At 38.6% G+C, this 24,282-nt stretch overlaps 2 protein-coding genes, 1 long non-coding RNA gene and 1 pseudogene across 3 annotated transcripts; all 4 read left to right on the top strand.

The window, feature by feature from the left end:
* The first annotated feature begins 2,144 nt into the window (after positions 1 to 2,144).
* On the top strand, positions 2,145 to 4,649 carry LOC126602444 (uncharacterized). The gene is made up of 3 exons (XM_050269309.1): positions 2,145 to 2,548; positions 2,976 to 3,205; positions 4,226 to 4,649. Exons 1-3 carry the CDS (start codon positions 2,170 to 2,172, stop codon positions 4,502 to 4,504), a joined length of 888 nt encoding a protein of 295 aa, XP_050125266.1. The 5' UTR covers positions 2,145 to 2,169; the 3' UTR covers positions 4,505 to 4,649.
* A 5,223-nt stretch (positions 4,650 to 9,872) lies between these two features.
* On the top strand, positions 9,873 to 19,196 carry LOC126602445 (uncharacterized). The gene is made up of 4 exons (XR_007616121.1): positions 9,873 to 10,411; positions 10,515 to 10,580; positions 11,211 to 12,812; positions 18,918 to 19,196. It is a non-coding gene; the product is annotated as an uncharacterized LOC126602445 (long non-coding RNA).
* On the top strand, positions 14,261 to 17,425 carry LOC126602443 (uncharacterized). The gene is made up of 3 exons (XM_050269308.1): positions 14,261 to 14,816; positions 15,773 to 16,002; positions 17,016 to 17,425. The coding sequence occupies exons 1-3, from the start codon at positions 14,438 to 14,440 to the stop codon at positions 17,292 to 17,294; spliced, it is 888 nt and encodes a 295-aa protein (XP_050125265.1). The 5' UTR covers positions 14,261 to 14,437; the 3' UTR covers positions 17,295 to 17,425.
* Positions 19,197 to 20,420: 1,224 nt separating the features above from the next.
* On the top strand, positions 20,421 to 22,689 carry LOC126603083 (hydroxymethylglutaryl-CoA lyase, mitochondrial-like; annotated as a pseudogene).
* The last annotated feature ends 1,593 nt before the right edge of the window (positions 22,690 to 24,282 follow it).

The raw sequence follows: 24,282 nt of genomic DNA, 5'->3' as shown, positions 1-24,282 counted from the left end.
GTTTTGTGTGTGTGTGTATCTGTAATTTTGCATCTATTGCGAATTGGACTCCCCTTTGCCACCAATCGTCTTCCCTTCGGCGAGGGTTTTTGTTTTTTTGGCAATTTTCTATCTCTCTTTTTATTTTTAAGTTGCAGATAATAATTTCTCTCTCTCTTTTTATTTTTTGAGTTGCAAATAATAATTTATGATCAATGTGATCCCATATCGTTGTTTTTCAATTGTAGTTGTGGTTTAATCTGCAAATTTTGTATGAGCTTACCACCAATCGCGTCCAACCATATAAAGTAATGGTCATGTTGAAACAAAGCAACTATTTGAAGGATTTTCTCTCACCTTTGTGTCTGTAGGATTTGAAAATCTTCAATATATCCACTTTTTTCCTTACCTTTTGCTTATTGTGGAATTTGGGTTCTGTTTTTCCTGTGATTTTTTATTGATAAATTGCATCAGTTGTGATTGATTTTCCTTTTTGGTTTTATCTCAGGACTTTGTCAAGTAGAAAGTCTATGAAGGAAAGAAATGTAATCGAGATGTATTTTCCTTTTGCCTAAAAATGATTTTAGTTTCCATAATTTAGTTCCTTAAAGTGATTATGGGAGCCGCTAATGCCGCAAATAAAAGGGTTAATAATTTTTTATACAAACGATATTATCTACATTAGGGGATAAGGGAATGAGCTGAACTTATAATGTGGTAGTAATAATATGATTCAAATTTGCTTTTGGTAATAATCGAACCTAAAACCTCTCACTTACAAGTGAAGATGAATATCACTAAATTGTAGTACTAAGTAACATAAAATGGTAAATATTTAAACATAAATAATACTAAAGACAGAGGCTTACAAGTTTGAGATTTACAAGGTGGGCTATTTTTGATCTTTTTGGTATTTTTCAAATCCTGAACATCTTCCCGCTTGATCTTAAATTCCAGAAAAAAAAAAAAAAAAAAAAAAAACTAAACAGCATTCTGCATAAATTAATTCATTGTGTATCAAACAGCTATTTCCGTGTAACTCCAACTTGCATAAAAAGAGATTCTTGAAAGTTTGGTAAACTATTTTGCCTGTCTAAAAAATATGTAAGAGTAAATTGGGTGACAAGGGTGTCCAAATACGAAACTTGGATGCACATAAGCCACTCTATCATATTATAATTAGTTATGATACCTTTTTAGGGAATGATAAACACACATCTTTTAGGTTTTTATGCACCTTGATTAATCATGTTTGTTCTTTCTGTTTGATTTATTTAATAGAACAATTAAAGAATGAAGGAAGAAATGTGTGTGAGAAGCTAAAAAGATAAATGCTAAGAAGACTCTCAAAGTAAGACTCTCTCTGGACTCTCTACCTCTTCACAATTTAATGTTATTTTCTATGTCGAAAGTATAACAAATTATGGTAAAAACATGAGATGGCAGAAAATTTATAGAGTTACTTTTATTAGCAACTCTCTAACTACAGTGTTTAGAAATTGGATAATGCTAGAGAGATCAAATTTAAAAAAAAAAATTTGCAAACCAAATGATGTGTCACTAATAAGAAATATGCACGTTTGTCAATACTTAAGTAATAATTCAATCATGAACATGCACATAATTTAGGTTACAAAATATAATTTAGAAATTTGATCTCTCGAACAGTACTACTAAAAATTACTTCCTTTTGTTTAGTACAAGTTTGTTGGTTCCTATCGAAAGAGATCCTCTCCAAATCTCTTCCACCAAGATCACAGGATCAAGTGATTCGGACCTTTGAATTTTTAACGGTTCACCTGTTTTGATTCTTTAAAAACAATAATAATTTTTTACAGTCAGATGAAAATTCAAAATTTTGGATCACTCTATCCGGTAAGCCAAGCCGAGCCGACTACCCCACCAAAGTGGGTAAGCCAAGCCGACTACCCCACCAAACATGCTTTTGTCCAGCAACTGCAAATATATCATCTCTTTCCGTTCCTATCATCGAAGTGTTGTCAAGTCAAGCCGACTTCCTCACGAAACATGCTTTCGTCCAGCAACTGCAAATATATCACCCCAAATCATGACCGTCCATATCGAAGCCACCAACGGTCAAGATTTAGCAGTATCACACATGCACATGGAAGTCTCTTCTTCCTTGTTCTATATAATTCTTAGCTCATAGTTGACAACAGATTATCAAACATGGAGAATCCTCATCGAGTGTCGGACCACCTGGAGCCCTGGGGCCACCTCCACGGCAAAGTCGTCATGGTCACCGGCGCTTCCTCTGGCCTCGGCCGCGAGTTGTGCTTAGACTTGGCTAAAGCCGGCTGCAGAATCGTAGCCTCCGCTCGCCGCATCGACCGCCTTCAGTCCGTGTGCGTTCAAATCAACCAGCTCTCCATCACCGCTCCTTCTTCACCATCTTCTGTTGCTGATAATGGGCCTGGAGGAGGCCCGAGGGCTGTGGCTGTGGAGCTGGATGTCAGCGCCGATGGTTCAGCTATCGAGAAGTCCGTGAACAAGGCTTGGGACGCGTTTGGGCTCATCGATGCCCTTGTTAACAATGCCGGTATTAGAGGTTGGTTTGGCTTGGCTTTCTGCCTTTCATGTTATTTGTTTTAGAGGTATTTGACGGATTGTCCTCAAATTTCTTCCTAAACCTTCAGGGGAGGGGGGAATTGACAAATATACCTTTGTTTTACAATTATATTTTTGGTAATGCAAATTACTTTCAGTTCATGAACTTAACAATGACGATACTGGACTATTGAATGGGACGACTGTCCCAAGTATTGTATACAACATCATCATGTACCCTCTACCTCTGACCTCTACAGGGAGTGCGGGTGGGACTATCGGATTCGGACTGGACTAGACTCAGTCCCAATCCTGATTCCTGTCCCGTACTAATCACCAATTGTTGACCTCACAGGCACACACAACTAGTTGGTCTATAGGTCTGTGTTGGTGTATCATAAATGCTTACTACCATCTGTGTTTCTTAGGTAATGTGAGTTCTCCATTGGAACTGTCTGAGGAGGAATGGAATAATGTTTTCAGGACAAATTTGACGGGTTCCTGGTTGGTATCAAAGTTTGTTGCTATACGCATGCGAGATGCTGATCAGGGAGGGTCAATCGTCAATATATCTTCCATTACTGGTCTTAATCGTGGATTTGCGCCTGGAGCTACAGCATACAATTGTTCAAAGGCTGGTGTAAACACCTTAACAAAGGTATTATCTTTAACATGCTAATCGGGAAAATCATATTAATTGCGTAAGGAAAAGGAATTATGTTTTTGTTACTTTTGGTCTATAAATGAAATATAAGAACTTGAAGGGATGCCTGCCTCCTGGGAAATATAAGGCATAAATTGTACGAGATGACTTTTTTGGAGTGTCAATAACAGTTTCCTGGGAAAAATAGACTTAGGACCGAAATCAGCCTAGGAGTATTTTAGTTCTTTTTTAGTCTAGTGGAGGAATATTGCTAGTGGGCCTATGGGCTATACCGTGTATTTTCTCTTATGCCCCCTGTTGGCTATCCCACATAGGTGAGGGAAAGAAGAAAGAAAATAGTTTAAATATGATTACCCTACTCTAACTAGTACTGAGACCTTTTGTGATAAAATCCCACACCTGATGGATTGGGCAAGTGGTAATTACCAAGTTGGGGACAATATCAGTGTTGTTGGAGTGGGGTCCTTGGCTTGTCGACCCAAATTCTATCACCCCCATTATAAGCCGGTTTTGATTCTTGGTCTCTTTAGTTCGTTAGTTCTAAGTCTGATTGCCAAAATGCTTGTCATCTTCATGTGCTGTTATCATCCGTCAATAAAGTGTGTTGACGCAAGGCTGTGGTTATCACAAGCTCATGGTCCGAGCGGCTCTATTGTCGTATAACCAACAGACTGTTTTGACCAACGTGTTATCGCACTCAACCACATTTTGCTTTTTGTTGCACCGGAGGATTTCTGGGAATGACATATGAATTGATGGTCTAACTTCAAACGAAGTTTTACATTTTAACTGCTGGTTTATCAGTTGCCATTTTAAGATTTTATCCTCAACTTTGTCATGTCACCGACACTACCTTTGCTTATTCTTTTCTTCTTCTCTTCTTCTCTTATAAGTGTCATTATCTATATTTGATTATGAGTATTCTCCTAAGGAATATGTTCTGTAGTTCTCTGCACTTGGTAGTGTAGGTGAAAGCTTCTATGGTACTATACTGAATCTTGTTATGTTAACCAGACTATGGCTATGGAGCTGGGGGTACACAAAATCAGAGTGAATGCAATATCACTTGGACTTTTCAGATCGGAAATTACGGAGCGTCTTATGCAAAAAGACTGGCTGCACAATGTGGCTATGAAAATTGTCCCTTTAAGAACATTTGGCACTTCAGATCCAGCATTGACATCGCTAGTTCGATATTTGGTACATGACTCTTCTGAATATGTCTCTGGCAACATTTATATTGTTGATGCAGGAACCTCCTTGCCGGGTGTTCCTATTTTCTCTTCCCTCTGAATTTTCATGTAGATTTATTTTCATGTGGAACAAAAAAGAGTAGAGAAATAAACAAACGTACAACAAATATATATTGTACCACCCCTGGCAAGTTGAAGATTCAAGAATAATAGAATGTACGGCTGAATTCATTTTTGTTGGCTTACTATTAGGTTTCTATGTGCATTTTTTAGTTTACTGTTTACAGTTTTTTCTTCATTATGTTAGAAATTTAATATTTAAATATTAGTATTATTAATATTTAAATTTTAAATGTTCAAGTGAATGGAAATTAAAATGGAAATTAAAATAGTCATGGATGGGTTTGACCGGCAGTTTTCAAGGGTTATGCATGTTTGAACAAAGGTCACAACCTTTGTCAGTTTGAAAACAGATGCAACTTTGGAAAAGGTTGCATCTTTGTCTTATGAGAAATCAAACGCAACCCTTGTGTTTCGGTTGCAGATGTAATCTTGAATAAGGGTTGCGTCCTTTGCCTTTTGGAAGCAGATACAACCTTTGGAAAAGGGGCATGCCAAAGCCTATAAATAGACCACCAAGTCAAGCATTTTAAATATGCTTTGCATTCAGAAATCATATAGAAATTAGAGTAGTTTAGTGTTCAACAAAGAGAGAGTTTTAAACACTTTTGGTTCGCTGTTCTTTGTGGATTCGAGTGCTACTTCCGCAAAGAGAAAGATCATTGTATCCTGAGAGACATTTGCCAACGCAAACCTTGAGGCACCACTGAGGGGCAATCTTGTCTTAAGGTTATAGAATCAAATTCTACCCTCAATCTCTTAAGGTTCTTCCATTCCTTGTTCTTCTTGCATTTATAGAGATTTTATTGTGTATTATTTAATAATTTATAATAAAATATATAGCAAATTTTCATAACTTTTTCCAACACATTAGCCGTAGAATGCCTACTTGAAGACAAAAATAAAAAATGAAGTATGAAGATGAGTGGAGGAAGGATGGTGGAAGAAATGTATACGACAAAATGGTACAGTGCATGAGAACTAGAAATCAAAATCGAAAAACATTTGAAGTTGTTTTCGGTTTCAAGTTTTTCTCTCGTGCATTCTCCTCTTGCTGTCATCTCGTTGTCTTGTATGAAGTAGGTCTCACATAACATTGGTAGCTTACCTTAGCTTGGCTTGCATGCTTGTTGAGGAACACATAGCCTAAGCAAGTATGATAAAATGTTTTGGAATTTCATTCTTCACAATTGATATCAAAACAGAAAACTTGACAGAATACCAATTTCAGCAAATGTTAGAGAGAAGAATACTTAGAAAGCAAACTTCAAACTGTAACGGTGCAATTCTGTCTAGGGTATGCTAAATATTGAAGAGAAATGAGAATCGGGTTAATCGTGTGTTCAAGAAACTCTCAGTATGCATGGAGTGCCTTCTGCTCTGCTTCTAAATCTTGTATTTCCTTCTCCTTCTCGACAAGAAGTTGTCTGTCTTTTGCAGCGCTTCATTATCGTACTCAGCTTGCTCTTCCATCATTCTTAGTTGCTGGAGTGCTTCCATATGGAGGACTTGTTGTGATTGGCTCATATTTTGAGCTGTTAACAATTAAGTGACTTTGTGTGTTATGCTTTCGGAATAGTGGCCAAATATGTCCATATCTCATTTTGGCTAATAGTGGAAGACAATGATGATGTTTCATGGGATTCCTTTTGTTTTGGCATTTTTTATTCATTTCCCATTTGCATGCCGAAAGTGGTTTTGGGTTTTGAGAAAAGGGAGCATGATGGATCATCATTGTGTCTATGAAAAAAAGGAGAAGTTAACTCACTTTTCTGTCCATTTAATTGCAAGGAGCCGAAGTGGAGAAGGAGAGAGAGAGAGAGAGCATTCGGCTCTCTCTTGAGAGGGCATGAGAGAGCATCCAAGGGGGAGAGCATTCGGCTCTCCCATGGGAAAGTATGGGCACGGGTGAGAAAAATCAAGAGAGCTAGAGTGAAAGGTCTCTAGTGAAAGAACTCTTGGGGTAGAGTGAGGCTCTTGGGAAAATTCTGTGAGTGGGTGTACAAGGGATATGGGATTGGGTTATGTCGATTTAACTTATGTGTAACTTGTACTGTTTTTCTCATAGTGAAGAGCAATATCTCTCTGAGGACGTAGGCAGGTTTTTGCCGAACCTCGTAAATTTCTCGTTGTCTTTATTTCTTGTATTTTATTCTGTTTAACTGGGTGTGATTTTAGGTGTGGTTGTAATCTGAATCTCGTTTCCGCACTAATGAACGGGCCAAGGCACAACAATTGGTATCAGAGCTCGTTGGAAGCTTGGTTCGTTGGAGGTCCAGATTTGTTGTTCACCATGGAATTTTCAGTTGAGCAGTTTAAAGGGAGAGGCAATTTTACTCTTGGTAATGGAGAGTAATGGAAGCCTGAAGAAATGGAAGCCGTGTTCAGGGATGCTTAGATCAACTACGAAAGTTGATGTTGAGGAAGAAGACAAAGGCCTCTTTCTTCTTACCTCACTTTCAGATTTGTCTTATAACCTTGTGAAACTTTACTGCATGGAAAGTTACAGTAAGTTTGGAGCAGGTGCAAGCTTCTTTGGTGTGGAATGATACACAAAGGAGACCATGGATAATGGTGGGCACAAGACTCCTTAAGTTATTAAAGGTTGGAATCGTGGAAGAAAATTGGAAAGAGGATCTGAGAGAGACAGCAGGTTCAGATCCGGTTCCGGAGGCAAGGGTCCACAGTGCTACAGGTGCTAGACCGAGTTGTAGCAAGTTTGTGGTGGAAGACTTCGAGTATGCCCTCTAGGTACTCGAAGCAACACTTCTCTTGGTGATGTTTAGTCTCGAGTGTTGCAAGGGATTTGCAGCAGGTGGAGCTAAGGGATTCACAGGTGATGAGATGGTCCTGAAGGAAGAGAAGTGTGGGGAATTTTGTCTGGCTCGATGGGTTGTTGCTGGAAACGGGTGCACTGACGAGTTTCCAAGTTGCAGACAATAAAGAAGGGGAAAAAAAAACTGTTGGAGGAGACGAGGATGTGTCGAGATCCTGTCTGAAGCTAAATTGTGATTTTTAGCTTGCAGCAGCTTCACATGCATTGGCAGTGACTGAATCGGAACAGGACCAATGAGGTGGATTCAGAGTGTGCATGCTGGTACGTAAGGCCAATGGACTTTGGTGATGGGTGCAAGGATTTTTGCATGGTGTATTCGCCAAGGTGGAGATTGTTGTGATTGGCTCATATTTTGAGCTGTTAACAATTAAGTGACTTTGTGTGTTATGCTTTCGGAATAGTGGCCAAATATGTCCATATCTCATTTTGGCTAATAGTGGAAGACAATGATGATGTTTCATGGGATTCCTTTTGTTTTGGCATTTTTTATTCATTTCCCATTTGCATGCCGAAAGTGGTTTTGGGTTTTGAGAAAAGGGAGCATGATGGATCATCATTGTGTCTATGAAAAAAAGGAGAAGTTAACTCACTTTTCTGTCCATTTAATTGCAAGGAGCCGAAGTGGAGAAGGAGAGAGAGAGAGAGAGCATTCGGCTCTCTCTTGAGAGGGCATGAGAGAGCATCCAAGGGGGAGAGCATTCGGCTCTCCCATGGGAAAGTATGGGCACGGGTGAGAAAAATCAAGAGAGCTAGAGTGAAAGGTCTCTAGTGAAAGAACTCTTGGGGTAGAGTGAGGCTCTTGGGAAAATTCTGTGAGTGGGTGTACAAGGGATATGGGATTGGGTTATGTCGATTTAACTTATGTGTAACTTGTACTGTTTTTCTCATAGTGAAGAGCAATATCTCTCTGAGGACGTAGGCAGGTTTTTGCCGAACCTCGTAAATTTCTCGTTGTCTTTATTTCTTGTATTTTATTCTGTTTAACTGGGTGTGATTTTAGGTGTGGTTGTAATCTGAATCTCGTTTCCGCACTAATGAACGGGCCAAGGCACAACAGGACTGCCTTCTTCTCTTGCAGTTTTGTAATCATGGCCATTGTTTGATCTGAAGCGATTGTAGAAGCATTTCTTTCTTCCTCCAACCCCTCATACAAAGCGCTTGGTGATTGCTCAAGCCCTCGAGTAGCAGACTGTGACAGCAAGACCTTCAAATCTTCCCCAACTTTCGAAGAGTCCTTCCCAATCCATTTTTCTGCAACCACACCAGAAAAATGCCTTCCTTTACTAACAACAAGAAGCTTATAAGTGTCACTAAGATGTAGACACCCGATGTTCGTTTTAATTTTGCTTGTTGGTTCTTGCAGAAGACCTTTAGGGGGCGTTTGTTTGGCCTCATTAACTAGGACTGGACTAGACTGGACTACAGTCCTATGTTTGGTTTGTATTGGGACTAAGTTAAATGGGACTAAAGGGGACTCGCGTGGATTAGAAGCCTCACTAGAAGTTCTTAGCGAGACCCTCCACAAACCACGGGGCTCGCTAAGACCATCTCCGCTCAGCCTCTTTCGTTTCGCCCCTGCTTCTTCTTCTTCGCTCCCACAACCATTTTCATCTTCTTCCTCATCCAAACCTTGTGCATCATTCCAACTTACAAGATCTCAATCCTCGAAAATAAGGATTTTTTTCATCTGGGTTCGGTGATTTGGGGTCTTCCACGATCTGGGTCTTTTGGTATCTCAGATCGCACACATACATACATCGCTCTCTCCTAGAAACACCCTTAATTTTCACTTACCAACCACCCTGCTTCCGTTGATTCTTTCCCCACCAGTCACGTTCTGTTGTGGGAATTCAATTTTTGACTCTTGTTTTCAGTGGACCATAATCTGAATCTGGTACGCCAGACAAGGTGAGCAATTATTTGGAATTAGGGATTTTGAAAGGTGTTTGGTTGGCTAGAAAATTGAAAGAGAAAACAAAAGAAAATGGAATGGTAATTAGTAAGAACTGGGGAATTGCATGAAAGGAGATGGGATTTTGAAAGGTGTTTCATTGGTTGATTTTTTTGGAAACGGGATTCCATGAAAGCAATAGATGGCTGAAGGAAACAATCAATAGGCAGAGAGGATTGAGACGGATGGAGAAAAAAGGGGGAGTGGTGAGGCAGAGAAGATGGAGCATTCTAGAAAAAGGGTTTCTAGAAGAAAAAAAGAGAGAGGAAGAATTAATATAAAATATTCTAGATATGCTTTAAAATAATATAATTTTTCAGTTTTGTTAATTATCCTGTTTTTTAGTCCGACACTGCACCAAACGCTTCACTAAGTTAATCCAGCTTAGTCTAGTCTAAGCCAGTCCAGCTTAGTCCTTGAAGCTAGTCCAGTCTAAGACAGTCCGGTACAACAAACGCCCCCTTAATGTTAACTTCTATATCAATTTTTGGTTATAATTATAGCAAATTTAAAAGGTGGTTATTGACAAACCTAGTTCAGATAAATCTCCAAACCCTAAAGAAAGGTCCAAGTCAGCACCACCAATTCAACCACAACCTTCCCGCTGCAATCTGCAACAGAAAGGATCATAACAACACAGTCCATTATCCGCACAACTCTCTCAAATATGTTTGTGTTATACCCCACCCCCATTTTTCATTCTATTTCTATTTTTCCCCTAGAACATATTTGTTATCTATCAATTTAGTCCCTTATTCTCTTTTAATCCTAACCCTTGATCTAGAAAGGCTATTGATCTTAAACTGCCATGTGGCAGCTCTCAGATCCCTCTTTCCTTTCATCTCTGCCCGAAACACATCTGAGAATCTCAGTGCTCTCTTTCTTTCGGTTTCTTCTCTCTCTTTCTCACACTCTCTAAGCTCCGAGAGCTTCTCTCTAGCTTTCACCTCACTTCCCTCACAAATCAAACCCCAAAACCATATATTTGGGATCCTTGAGACTTAACGAACTCAACGATACCCTTGCATGCGCCATCAGAGCACTGTGGACTTTTCTGCCATTGAAGCCGAGAGCTTCAAAGCTCTAACACGCGAACCCAGGTGAGGATTGTGTTCCTTCTTCAAATTTCTGGGTTGTGCATGATGAGTTTATGACAAAACTCAAGGGTTTTGATCTCAGTTTTTCTCTGTGCTAATAATCTAGCTCCGACGACGAACTCCGACGAGTTCGAGGTCCATCTCTTCCCAAAACCTGCTGCAGTGCGTCCAGGTGAGTTCTTAGGTATATTTGTGAAGTTTTAGAACCCCTTATTCAAGCCCTAACTCTTACCATCCCTTGTGCATGCATGTCCGGTTCCGACGACGAACTCCGGCGAGTTCGTGAGTGTGTGTTTGTGCAGTGTGTACGTTGTGCAAGTGTGTGTGCGTGAACCGTGTGTGTGTGTGTGTGTAAGTATGCTTGCTGTGCGTGTGTGTGCTTATATATATATATGCATGCTGTGCATGCGTGTGTGTTTATATGTATGTATCTATATATATATATATATGCATGTTGCCTCTGTGTGTATATTTGTATATATATATATATATATATATATATGTGCATGCTGTCTGTGGGTGTGTTTGGCATGTTGGTGTATGGTGCACGTGTGTGTTGTGTATGTTTGTGTACTATATGAAGTGTACAGTGTGTGCGTTGTGCGGTGCAGCTCTGGGAGTATGTGTGGTGTAGGTATGTGTGTGAATGTGTGGTGTGTGTGCCGTGTGTGTATAAGGGTGGGTTTAGGCTTAAGCCTAAAACTCCCTCTTGTTCCTAACCTACCCAAACCCAAAACCCATTTCCATTTCCTAAAATTCTATCTTTTGGGTAGTTTATTAAATTGTACATTTTCGTGCTTAGGTGAAGTTGCTAGTGGAGACTTCCTTAATCTTTTTGCACACAATTCTGCTGCTTCGGAGTATCTGTGAGTGGACCACCTTCGAAAATTGCATGTTTTATTGATAGAAATGCATAATTTAATAGCATGCCTTGCAGAATTATTGATTTGAGAAATACTTTACAGGAAGCATGATGATTTGATTATACGTGATTATATATATGTTTTGAATTATTTTCATTATATTGTATTTTCTATAGAACCCTCATTCTAGTAGACTATCTGATCGATGACGATAGGATGCTAAGAATGTGTTTCAAATGACTTTCGAACACCTCTTCGTAGTATAGAGGATCGATGAATTTATGCTACGAAGTTGTATTTTAGAGATGAATTATGTTTTGTGCGTACCTAGTGAACACTATGCCGCCTGGGGCGAGGATCTGGTGTTGGCATTGGGGCCGGGAGAAATAATCCCTAGCGAAAGGCTGAGGGACACGGAGACAGGCATTGGGCCGGGAGGGAGATATCTCTGGCTACGGGCACAGAGACTGAGGTGCAGGCATTGGGCCGGGAGTATTGTTATTCAGTGCACTCACTAGCAGCACAACTTGTGTTATGCTTCCTGACATGATTGCTGAGATAATTTCTGATATGATTTTCTGAGATTGATTTGCAGATGGATATATGAATTGTTTTATGGCATGCTAAAGGTTTCTGAAAAGCTTATCACTTATTATTCTAGTAGTTTTCATTATTAAACTGTGGGGGTTAGTATGTTCATAACTGTTTTCGTACTATGTATGTATATAAACTTGGTCCACTCACCCTTGTTTTGCGCCCCCATTCAGGTCTTAGAAACGAGGCATAGAATCCTGGCATTAAGGTACTTCCGCAGCGGCATCTTCGAGTCCTCTCGGGGTAGGACCCACTCCTTTGTTCATTTAATCTTATCTTAATTCTTGTTAGTGACTAGGTTTAGTTGTATGCTCTGAACACGTTCCTAAATTGTTAATTCATTGTTTTTAAATTCATAACCTGTATTTATTTCTTATTCTTAGCTTTTGTATCAATTAATGGCTTTCGTCACCCCCGGGTGTCGGCCAGCACGTGTCGGTCCTGGTATTCGGGGAATATCAGGGTCGGGGCGTGTCAGTTTGTATCTGATTCAACCTGTTTGTATTTATTTTTCTGATTCAAATGTTTATCAAGTGTAACAACCTTATCTTTTGTAACTCTATATAAAGAAGTGAATGAATACTCACTCGACATTGAGTTGAGCTTATACAATTCATCAACCTGCTATACCTTTGCCTTCAGATTTCCTTTAGTTATAATTCTATTTGGGGTCCAAATTATCTGAATTTAACATGATGGATTGGATTGTGTTGAATCTCTATTGAAATTGACGCAAACTAAGCATGCTATATTTCCAAATCCCGTCGACTGGCCACAAGAAGTAAGGATACGATGAATCAATGTTTGAAGAAAGAAAAGAGGCAGGCATGATGTAGCTGACGTACGGTGGAAAGGTTGATCTTATGTAACGTTTGTTGTGCTCAAGTGTTGATGTAGCTGCACTACATACTCGAACTCACTTGTTTGCCATTTCTTCCTTTGGGGAGGTGGAGGCTTACAGAGTCTAGAAGCTGATGATCCAGTTGGAATTCCCAAAATGTTAGTCAATAACAAGCAATGGTTAAAATTCAAGTTTAAGTTTGAAAGGGATAAAGTGGCAAAACATTTCCCACTCCAAAATAGTTATCCTACACTATTACAAGGTTGCACGGATATGGACACGGATACAACGACACTGCGACAGGAACATGGCAAATCTTAAAAAATAGGACATGGACACATTGTTTAAAATATAATAAATTTAGGGGTGTGTGGCACACCCCTTTTTACTTCTCACACACTCCTTATTAATTTATGTCCGTTGATTTTCTTCAATTATCACATCCGATGACAGAAAACAAAAAATGTGTGGGAAAAGTAAAAAGGGATGTGTAGATATCACACCCCTAAATTTATAGTAAATATTGCATATATTAAAAATAATAGTGGATTATAATATAACAAAATAATCGTGTTTATCAAATTCATTCATTATACATAATAACTAAAATAACACAAAACATAATAATTAAAACAATACAAGTATAATAATTAAAACAAAACAAGTATAATAATTAAAACAAGAAGAAGCTGAAATGACTATGTGAGTCTTTTCGGCTCCCGAAAGACGTGTATAACCGTGACTTGTCACTAATTGTTCCCTTTAAAAAAAAAAACAAGAAGAGATATATATTTATGCTCAATAACAAATTAAACAACCAACTAAAATAGAATGCAACTGGAGTGGAGGCCGTAGAGAAGAGGCTGCATCGGTTGCGAAGAGAGGAAGAAGAGAAGTGAAAGGAGGCGCATATAAGAGATTGAAGTTGGGTTAGGACGGGTTGGCTTTAGGCTTTAGTTTTTGTATTTCCAAATTGCCCCAAATCTTTCAATGTTTTTATGTTTTCAAAACTGACTCAAAATATTTTTCAATTTATAAAAATGCCCCTGCCCCTTGACCAGTGTCTTGACCATGTTCAACTTGTGTTGGAGGCGCGTCGGCGTGTCAGAATGTTCGACACTCCGACGCTTTGGGTTTCGGAGTGTTTGTCCAACCTAGTTTAGAAGCGTAGTTGATTAATCCATAAATGTCAAATCTCTTGCCCCGTAAAAGGAATGACAATATAATCCGACGTACAAGAAGGACTAGATGATGAGGCCAACTTCTATATTATAGGGTTTTGAATAATCTCATCCAATATTATTTTTCTCAACGATCCACCTATTTTGATCCCTTAAAAACTATAATAATTTTTTACTATTAGATGAAAATTCAAAATTTTGGATCACTTGATCTGGTAAGCTTGGCGAAAGAGATCCGGACGGATCTCTTTCAGTTTCTATCATCAAAGTGGGTAAGTCAAGCCGACTACCCCACCAAACGTGCTTTTGTCCAGCAACTGCAAATATATCATCTCTTTCCGTTCCTATAATCGAAGTGGGTCAAGTCAAGCCGACTACCTCACCAAACATGCTTTCGTCCAGCAACTACAAATATATCACCCCAAATCATGACCGTCCATATCGAAGCCACCAACGGTCAAGATTTCGCAGTATCACACATTCACATGTAAGTCTCTTCTTCCTTGTTCTATATAATTCATAGCTCATAGTTGAGTACAGATTATCAAACATGGAGAATCCTCATCGATTGTCGGACAACCTGGAGCCCTGGAGCCACCTCCACGGCAAAGTCGTCATGGTTACCGGCGCTTCCTCTGGCCTCGGCCGCGAGTTGTGCTTAGACTTAGCTAAAGCCGGCTGCAGAATCGTAGCCGCCGCTCGCCGCATCGACCGCCTTCAGTCCGTGTGCGATCAAATCAACCAGCTCTCCATCACCGCTCCTTCTTCATCATCTTCTGTTGCTGATAGTGGGACTGGTGGAGGCCCGAGGGCTGTGGCCGTGGAGCTGGATGTCAGCGCCGATGGCCCAGCTATCGAGAAGTCTGTGAACAAGGCTTGGGACGCGTTTGGGCTCATCGATGCCCTTGTTAACAATGCCGGTATTAGAGGTTGGTTTGGCTGGCTTTCTGCCTTTTATATTATTTGTTTTAGAGGTATTTGTCGGATTGTCCTCAAATTTATTCCTGATTACTTCTTAAGCTTTTGTAATTAGCAAATTTCTTTCTGAATTTAACTTTAGCCCTTTCTAATTTTATAAATAGCCAATTTCGCTTAGGGTTAGATTTTAAAATTTTCATTCATCTAGCTGAGGGGTAGAGGAAGATCTAGGAAAACTTTGGAAGAGACCTAAGAAAAGACTTAGAGTACTTGGATCTAATGGAGTACATGACATAGAACCCAGCGCAATGACGTTCTAGGATTTATATAGCCGACCTCACTTAGTGGGAAAAAATTTTGTTGTTGTTGTTGTTGTTAGTTTTCCATTCTTTTTGCTCTCATAGAGTTGTCACGTCTTCTACACGTGATCAAAATAGATGAAAAATTGGATGAGAATTTTTTAAAATCTAGAGAAATTGACTATTTATAAAAGTTCATGGGCTAATTGGCATTAAAATTCAAAGAGAAAATTGGCTAATTAGAGAATTTCAGGAGGGTAATTGTCAAAAATTAAAGTTGAGGAAGAAATTTGCAGCTCTATACAAGTTAGTTAGGGGAGGGGGGAATTAACAAATATACCTTTGTTTTACAATTATATGTTTGGTAATGCAAATTACTTATTTGACTGTTCTTTCAGTTCATGAACTTAACAATGACGATACTCGACTATTGAATTGGACTACTGTCCCAAGTATTGTATACAACATCATCATGTGCTCTCTACCTCTTACCTCCACAGGGGGTGCGGGTGGGACTATCGGATTCGGACTGGACTAGACTCAGTCCCAATCCTGATTCCTGTCTTGTACCAATCACCAATTGTTGACCTCACAGGCACACGCAACTAGTTGGTCTATAGGTCTGTGTTGGTGTATCATAAATGCTTACTACCATCTGTGTTTCTTAGGTAATGTGAGTTCTGCATTGGACCTGTCTGAGGAGGAATGGAATCATGTTTTCAGGACAAATTTAACGGGTTCCTGGTTGGTATCAAAGTTTGTTGCTATACGCATGCGAGATGCTGATCAGGGAGGGTCAATCGTCAATATATCTTCCATTGCTGGTCTTAATCGTGGATATTTGCCTGGAGCTACAGCATACAATTGTTCAAAGGCTGGTGTAAACACCTTAACAAAGGTATTATCTTTAACATGCTAATCAGGAAAATCATATTAATTGCGTAAGGAAAAGGAATTATGTTTTTGTTCCTTTTGGCCTTTAAATGAAATATAAGAACTTGAAGGGATGCCTGCCTCCTGGGAAACATAAGGCAGAAATTGTACGAGATGACTTTTTTGGAGTGCCAATAACAGTTTCCTGGGAAAGATAGACTTAGGGACTTAAATCAGCCTAGGAGTATTTCAGTTCTTTTTTAGTCTAGTAGAGGAATATTGCTAGTGGGCTATACTGTGTACTTTCTCTTATGCCCCTGTTGGCTATCCCACATAGGTGAGAGAAAGAAGAAAGAAAAGAGTTTAAATATGATTACCCCCACTCTAACTAGTACCGAGACCTTTTGTGATAAAACCCTACACCTGATGGATTGGACAGGTGGTAATTACCAAGTTGGGGACAATATCAATGTTGTTGGAGTGGGGCCCTCGGCCCGTTGACCCAAATTCTATCACCCCCATTATAAGCCGGTTTTGATTCTTGGTCTCTTTAGTTCGTTAGTTCTAAGTCTGATTGCCAAAATGCTTGTCATCTTCATGTGCTGTTATCATCTGTCAATAAAGTGTGTTGACGCAAGGCTGTGGTTATCACAAGCTCATGGTCTGAGCGGCTCTATTGTCGTATAACCAACAGACTGTTTTGACCAACGTGTTATTGCACTCAACCACATTTTGCTTTTTGTTGCACCGGAGGATTTCTGGGAATGACATATGAATTGATGATCTAACTTCAAACGAAGTTTTACATTTTAACTGCTGGTTTATCAGTTGCCATTTTAAGATTTTATCCTCAACTTTGTCATGTCACCGACACTACCTTTGCTTATTCTTTTCTTCTTCTCTTCTTCTCTCATAAGTTTCATTATCTATATTTGATTATGAGTATTCTCTTAAGGAATATGTTCTGTAGTTCTCTGCACTTGGTAGTGTAGGTGAAAGCTTCTATGGTACTATACTGAATCTTGTTATGTTAACCAGACTATGGCTATGGAGCTGGGGGTACACAAAATCAGAGTGAATGCAATATCACCTGGACTTTTCAGATCGGAAATTACGGAGCGTCTAATGGAAAAAGACTGGCTGCACAATGTGGCTATGAAAACTGCCCCTTTAAGAACATTTGGCACTTCAGATCCAGCATTGACATCGCTAGTTCGATATTTGGTACATGACTCTTCTGAATATGTCTCTGGCAACATTTATATTGTTGATGCAGGAGCCACCTTGCCGGGTGTTCCTATTTTCTCTTCCCTCTGAATTTTCATGTAGATTTATTTTCATGTGGAACAAAAAAGAGTAGAGAAATAAACAAACGTACAACAAATATATATTGTACCACCCCTGGCAAGTTGAAGATTCAAGAATAATAGAATGTACGGCTGAATTCATTTTTGTTGGCTTACTATTAGGTTTCCATGTGCATTTTTTAGTTTACTGTTTACAGTTTTAACAAAACACTTTCGGTACTGTTCACTTTTAACGAAAAACCAGATTTATACCTTTCCCTGATTCTATTCACTATACCTTTAAAAATGACTTTTTATTAAAAGGGAAGTTTTTTTGGACTTTTTGTTAGTTTTCATTTTTTTTTTCATTAGCCATGGAGTGCAACATGAAGACAAAATAAAAAATGAAGGATGAAGATGAGTGGAGGAAGGAAGTATGAAGAGAAACGAGAATCGGGTTAATCGTGTGTTCAAGAAACCCTCAGTATGCATGGAGTGCCCTCAGCCTCTGCTTCTAAATCTTGTATTTCCTTCTTCTCGACAAGAAGGTTGTCTATCTTTCGCAGCGGTTCATTATCGTACTCGCCTTGCTCTTCCATCATTCTTAGGCCTGGTTTGGTAGTAAGGTGATTCTGAAAAAAATTGGTATAAAAAAAAGTTGGGAGCTATTTTGTGTTTGATAAACATTCAGCTTTAGATTTTTTTTCACAGTTTTTGATGAAAAAAAGCCAAAAACAAGAAGCTGCAAAACTCAGCTTTGAAAAACCGAATTTTTTTCACATCTGTTTTACATAAAAATTTACCAAATACTATACTACTGTTTTTTTTTTCAAATGCATTTTTACAAAAAAGTTTACCAAATACTCTACAGTTTTATTTCACAGCTGCTTATTCTCACAGCACAGCAGAAACAGTTTTTTTTTTCAAAGCACATCAATACCAAATCAGCCCTTAATTGCTGGAGTGCTTCCATATGGAGCACTGCCTTCTTCTCTTGCAGTCTTGTAATCATGGCCATTGTTTGATCTGAAGCGATTGTAGAAGCATTTCTTTCTTCCTCCAACTCCTCATACAAAGCGCTTGGTGATTGCTCAAGCCCTCGAGTACCAGATAACTGTGAGAGCAAGACCTTCAAATCTTCTCCAACTTTCGAAGAGTTCTTCCCAATCCATTTTTCTGCAACCACACCAGAAAAATGCCTTCCTTTTACTAACAACAAGAAGCTTATAAGTGTCACTAAGATCTAGACACCCGATGTTCGTTTTAATTTTGCTTTTTGGTTCTTGTAGAAAACCTTTAATGTTATATTAGTACTTTTATATCAATTTTTTGTTATAATTATAGCAAATGTAAAAGGTAGTTATAATTCTATTTGGGGTCCAAATTTTCTGAATTTAACATGATGGATTGGATTGTGTTGAATCCCTATTGAAATTGACGCAAACTAAGCATGCTATATTTCCAAATTCCGTCGACTGGCCACAACAAGTAAGGATACGATGAATGAATGTTTGAAGTAAGAAAGGAGGCAGGCATGATGTAGCTGACGTACGGTGGAAAGGTTGATCTTATGTAACGTTTGTCGTGCTCAAGTGTTGATGTAGCTGCACTACATACTCGAACTCACTTGTTTGCCATTTCTTCCTTTAGGGAGGTGGAGGGTTACAGAGTCTGGAAGCTGATGATCCAGTTGGAATTCCCAAAATGTTAGTCAATAACAAGCAATGGTTAAAATTCAAGTTAAAGTTTGATAAGGGATAGAGTGGCAAAACATTTCCCACTCCAAAATAGTTATCCTACACTATTACAAGGATGCACGGATATGGACACGAATACAGGCGACAAGAACATGAAAAATCTTAAAAAATAGGACATGGAAACATTGTTTAAAATATAATAAATTTATAGTAAATATTGCATATATTAAAAATAATAGTGGATTATAATATAACAAAATAACTGTGTTTATCAAATTCGTTCATTATACATAATAACTAAAATAACACAAAACATAATAATTAAAACAATACAAGTATAATAATTAAAACAAAACAAGTATAATAATTAAAACAAGAAGCTAGAGGGAAGCTGAAATGACTATGTAAGTCTTTTCGGCTTCTAAAAAATATGTATAACCGTGACTTGTAACCAGTTGTTCCTTTTAAAAAAGAAAAAAAAAAACAAGAAGAGATATGTTTATGCTCAATAACAAATTAAACAACCAATTAAAATAGAATGCAACTAGAGTGAAGGCCGTAGAGAAGAGGCTGCATCGGTTGCGAAGAGGGGAAGAAGAGAAGTGGAAGGAGGCGCATATAAGAGATTGAAGTTGGGTTAGGACGGGTTGCTTTTAGGCTTTAGTTTTTGTATTTCCAAATTGCCCCAAATCTTTCAATGTTTTTATGTTTCCAAAACTGACTCTAAATATTTTTCAAATTTATAAAAATGCCCGCCCCTTGACCAGTGTCTTGATCATGTTCAACCTGTGTCGGAGTGTCCGACACTCTGACACTTTGGGATTTCGGTGCGTTCGTCCAACCTAACTTAGAAGCGCAGTTGATTAATCCATAAATGTCAAATCTCTTGCCCCGTAAAATGAATGACTATATAATCCAACGTACAAGAAGGACAAGGTGATGAGGCCAACTTCTGTATTCTAGGGTTTTGAATAGTCTCATCCAATATTATTTTTCTCATGATTCACTAAATCAGGGAACTTAATGCAAGAATAATAAGGCTATTGAACTTTTGGCCTCGGTTCAAACAATACACCAAAATAGGGGCCGGTTGCTCAAAAAATGCATTTGTGAGAGCTCAAATTCGAGTTAGAAATTCCAAACTTTTGCTCACTTTTCATTAGACCAAACCCTTTGCAGTTTTGCAAATGACATTTCCACTCTAAACTGCACTAAAATGGGAGAAGAAAAGATTTGAAGAAGAGAGAGACGAATGAGGATCCTTTTTGTGAGAAACCCTGCGATCCTTCAATTGTGTCCGTTCATCGTATATCGTACGGTCATAAATCATTTTAATTTTTTTTATTTAAAATTAAATATAAACAGTACTTCTAGTCTCACAATATACGATAAACAAACATAATTGGAGGATCTCCGAGATCCTCACAAAGAGAATCCGGAGAGGATCCTCATCCGATGAAATGGCAGCTATTGCTTCTGGTGCAAAAGAAGTTGGCATATTTGCCTCGGCTTCTCAATCTTTTTCAAAATCAAATATAAACTGCAGTATTGAAGATAGTCTCGTTTGTCATAGTGATGTTGCTATTGCTGCCAGAAAGCTTTTAATTCCTCTTTGTGGGTATATTTTCTAACTACTTTTTGTTTTCTGCGCTTTGGGGGTCGGGGAGGGTGGTATGGGTTCTTCTCACTCCCAGTGGAACTAAATTACTTTCTTTCTAAATAATATTTTTATATGGAACTATTTAATTTCTATTGTTTTTCTGAGCAGTATTCCAATATTATACCTTTCTAATCCTTTTAGATACATATCGTGTGTTGTGGGGTGTCCAGTGGAAGGAAAGATATCCCCATCACAAGTAGCATATGTGGCGAAAGAACTTTATGACATGGGTTGCTCAGAAATTTCTCTTGGTGATACAATTGGTGTTGGTACTCCAGGTAATTTTGTCCGCCTTTCTTCTTGTTGATTTAGTTGGCTCATGCCTTGGCTCTTGTTGAACTTATACTACTTCCTTCTGCCATCCTAAATTCTCTATTAGGCTTTTAGCGTATTCATCAAAATGGGAGGAAAAAAGAAACTTTCTAAGCTTTCATGCTATGATGTGGGTTTGCCGGCCAGTGATTGCGTGTTTTGACTTTGGGAAAGTTAAATTTTGCTTGGGCTAATTTCATTTGGGTAAACAAAGAAGTTGGAAAGCCAAACTAGAAGTTCAAGACCGAAAAGTTACAGAAATGTGCAGCATGAGGCTCGGCTTGTAGTGTGCCATTCACTTATTTTGACTAGTCTCATTTGTTTAGCGTTTATCCCATATAGTAGACACTATTTGGCTGTGGTGTATTCCTCAAGGCTTATGCTTTCTGGGATAAACACTGACGCTGTGAAAATATAAAATAAAACATCCCCAAAAGATGTCATAAGTTCCTAACAGTAAAAACTTCAGACCCTGTCTTTTTAAGTCCAGTGATTGTGATGGTAGTTTGCGTTGTTATCTTAATGATGCGGAGGAAGAGGATTGGGTAGTGTATTTTGTTTGTTTGTTATCAAGTTTGACTTTTTAGTATAAAAATATGATTTTTCGTTAAATTAAACAGTATCGTAGATTTTTCGTTAAAATTCTTTTTTTTTTTCCACTCTAGATAGTGTCATTCCAATGCTTGAGGCTGTTGTTGGTGTGGTCCCCACTGAAGCTTGCTGTCCATTTTCATGACACGTATGGGCAAGCTATTTCAAACATACTAGCGTCACTCCAGGTAATCCACACTGCTCTTGAATTTAGCAGGAAAATTAAACCAAATGTAGGTAGTTGCAATTTTTGACATGATTAGATCAGTCAAAATCAAAGTATAAGTCTTCAAACGATTGTTTTTGTCTTGGATTTTCGACCCAATTACCACTATCAATAAACAATTCATGATTGAAAGGCCTCCATAATAATTATTTAAAAAAGTAAAAGGCAAGTACGAAAACGAAGCCAAAGTACATTTGGCACTTATCGAGGGACAAGTAAAGGAGGGTACTCAATACGCCTTTGCCTACTCAATGGTCTGAGAGGAATACTTTGGAGTGCTAGCAGTGCTTGTGGATACGTGCATACTAACAAGCTCAATGAAATTGGTACGAACATGCAGTATTGGATTGGAAGTCATCTACATAGTGCTGAGCTTGTCACAGTAGAGCGTGATGGACATCAAAATAAGCAAATGGAGCTCGTGAAAAAGGTGCACTATCCAAAGTATAAATTAAAACTTGAGACAATAGGTTTTTAGGGCCACTCCAACACAAGTTGATTCCCTTTCTTGTGACTACATGATTTAGCGGACCATACTTCTAGAATTCTGACTGATCTTAATGTTTAAGGATAATAGAACTGCATATATTAAGAAAAAAGGATAATCGAACTGGAATGACATTTTTCATCTTGGCAGATAGGAATCCTCACAGTGGATTCATCAGTATCAGGTCTTGGGGGTTGTCCGTATGCTAAAGGAGGGAGCTTCCGGAAATGTTGCCACGGAAGATGTTGTGTACATGCTTAATGGACTTGGACTGAAGACCCATGTAGATCTTAAAAAGCTCATGTTGGCTGGGGACTTTATCTGCAAGCACCTGGGGCGCTCATCTGGTTCAAAGACAACAGTTGCCTTGCGTAAAGTCACAGCTCCTGCCCCTAAGCTATGAGGTACCACCACTAGATTGTGTAAGTTGGTCTGTGCGCGCTCCAAATTCGATACCTGAAATCAAGAAGGCAGTCGTTTTAAGATGTTCTGCATTGGTGCATTGGGAAAATACCAGTACATTGGTGCAATGCACAATTGTTGTGAATTAAATTACAGAATCAAAGGGGACTCGATGGAGACTGACTCTCAAGAAGTGATAACGGATGTTTCTTGTCTGAGTGATTTTCACACTTTTTTTTGCCTCTCCGCATTCATATTTATTTTGGACATTTGGATTGATCAAGTCAAAGAAAGAATTAAGAGAAAAAAAAAAACAGCGTGCGCAGAAGAAGAAAGGATCGAGTAGAAATTATTCCCTTTGTGTTGTTATAATGCTACACATGCCACCCACAATGGCGAAGCTACAGAGGGACAGGGCCCCTCCCCTCGCCGGAAATCAAGCCCAAGAGCGTGGTTCCACCCCTCTGGTCCTATCGGAATTAATGGCTGCTCAGCCTGGTGTCGGTTTTTTGGTTTCTACTGCTGCTGTGCAGGAGTGTCATTTCATTTTATTTAGGCCCACCCATCCCTTTTCTTACTCACCCTTTCAACCAATGTGGCATTTTGACATTTTATAGCATTATGAATAGCATGCTAAAATGTTGAGGAGGATCTAGGAATACTTGGAAAGAGAATGTAAGAAAAGATTTGGAATACTTGGATCTAACAAAAGACATGCGAGCGCAATAACGTTCTAGGATTCATATAACCGATCCCACTTGATGATATAAGGTTTTATTATTTTTGTTGTACTTTTCCCCCTTTTCCTCCTTTTTTTCCCTAACCCTGCCGTGCTAAAATTTAGCACTAGAGATGAAAATGCCTAGTCATCATAATTTGTTATTATCTAGTCTAGTCAGCAAGTAGATTTCTTAAAAGGACAAAGATCCCAGCCGGATCTCACCCCACCAAATCCTAAGGATTTGGAAATCCGGATCATTGAAATTTGATTCAACAACTACAAACAGGGGGCCTTCTAAAAGTAATAATAATTGTAGCCATTTGATCAAATTTCAAGGGTCCAGATCTCCAGATCCTTAGGACTTGGTGGGGGAGATCCAGCTAGGATCTCTGTCCTTCTTACAATTGTGTGTAATTTATATAAGGTTGTTAGGAGTTCTTTTGTACATAGCAAATGCTATATTTGTCCTTTCAGTACTGTAATTATGATTCATTAGTGAAAGAGGCAATTTTACACAATTTCAGTTCCAGGCACATCAGTAATTTATATGAATATTTTCTAAAAATTAATTGATATGAAGTCGACGTACATATTCAGTAAATCATGATACACATTTATTCATCTAAATGTCGGAGATACACCCTTTATATATGTTATGTATAAAAAGTATATGAAAAAAATTCCGTTTTGTTTCCTCTTGTTTTTTTTATTTGTCCATACTGTGTCTCTTGTTCAAAAAGAATGTTAGTACTTTTTGAACTCTATCTGTAACTCATTATAGATGTGTACAAACAAGATATCGAGCAGCAATAAGGAAAATGATTGAATAGAGGAACTCTCAGATATTTGGTGATCCCAGATGTGTCGATATCAAGGGTGACTCATTATTTTGATGAATCATTTCTTCATATAGAAGAATTTGC

The sequence above is a fragment of the Malus sylvestris genome, chromosome 15 (genome assembly GCF_916048215.2).
Source record: "Malus sylvestris chromosome 15, drMalSylv7.2, whole genome shotgun sequence".
Classification (NCBI taxonomy): domain Eukaryota; kingdom Viridiplantae; phylum Streptophyta; class Magnoliopsida; order Rosales; family Rosaceae; genus Malus; species Malus sylvestris.
Note: the sequence above shows the minus strand (reverse complement) of the source record. Positions and strands in the feature narration are given on the sequence as shown.

Bases quoted from the DNA above. Each gene is read 5' to 3' on its own strand.
- LOC126602444 (XM_050269309.1), top strand. From the start codon at position 2,170: ATGGAGAATCCTCATCGAGTGTCGGACCACCTGGAGCCCTGGGGCCAC. The intron at 2,549-2,975 runs GTTGGTTTGGCT...TGTGTTTCTTAG, and splicing joins TAACAATGCCGGTATTAGAG to GTAATGTGAGTTCTCCATTG. The intron at 3,206-4,225 runs GTATTATCTTTA...TATGTTAACCAG, and splicing joins GTGTAAACACCTTAACAAAG to ACTATGGCTATGGAGCTGGG.
- LOC126602443 (XM_050269308.1), top strand. From the start codon at position 14,438: ATGGAGAATCCTCATCGATTGTCGGACAACCTGGAGCCCTGGAGCCAC. The intron at 14,817-15,772 runs GTTGGTTTGGCT...TGTGTTTCTTAG, and splicing joins TAACAATGCCGGTATTAGAG to GTAATGTGAGTTCTGCATTG. The intron at 16,003-17,015 runs GTATTATCTTTA...TATGTTAACCAG, and splicing joins GTGTAAACACCTTAACAAAG to ACTATGGCTATGGAGCTGGG.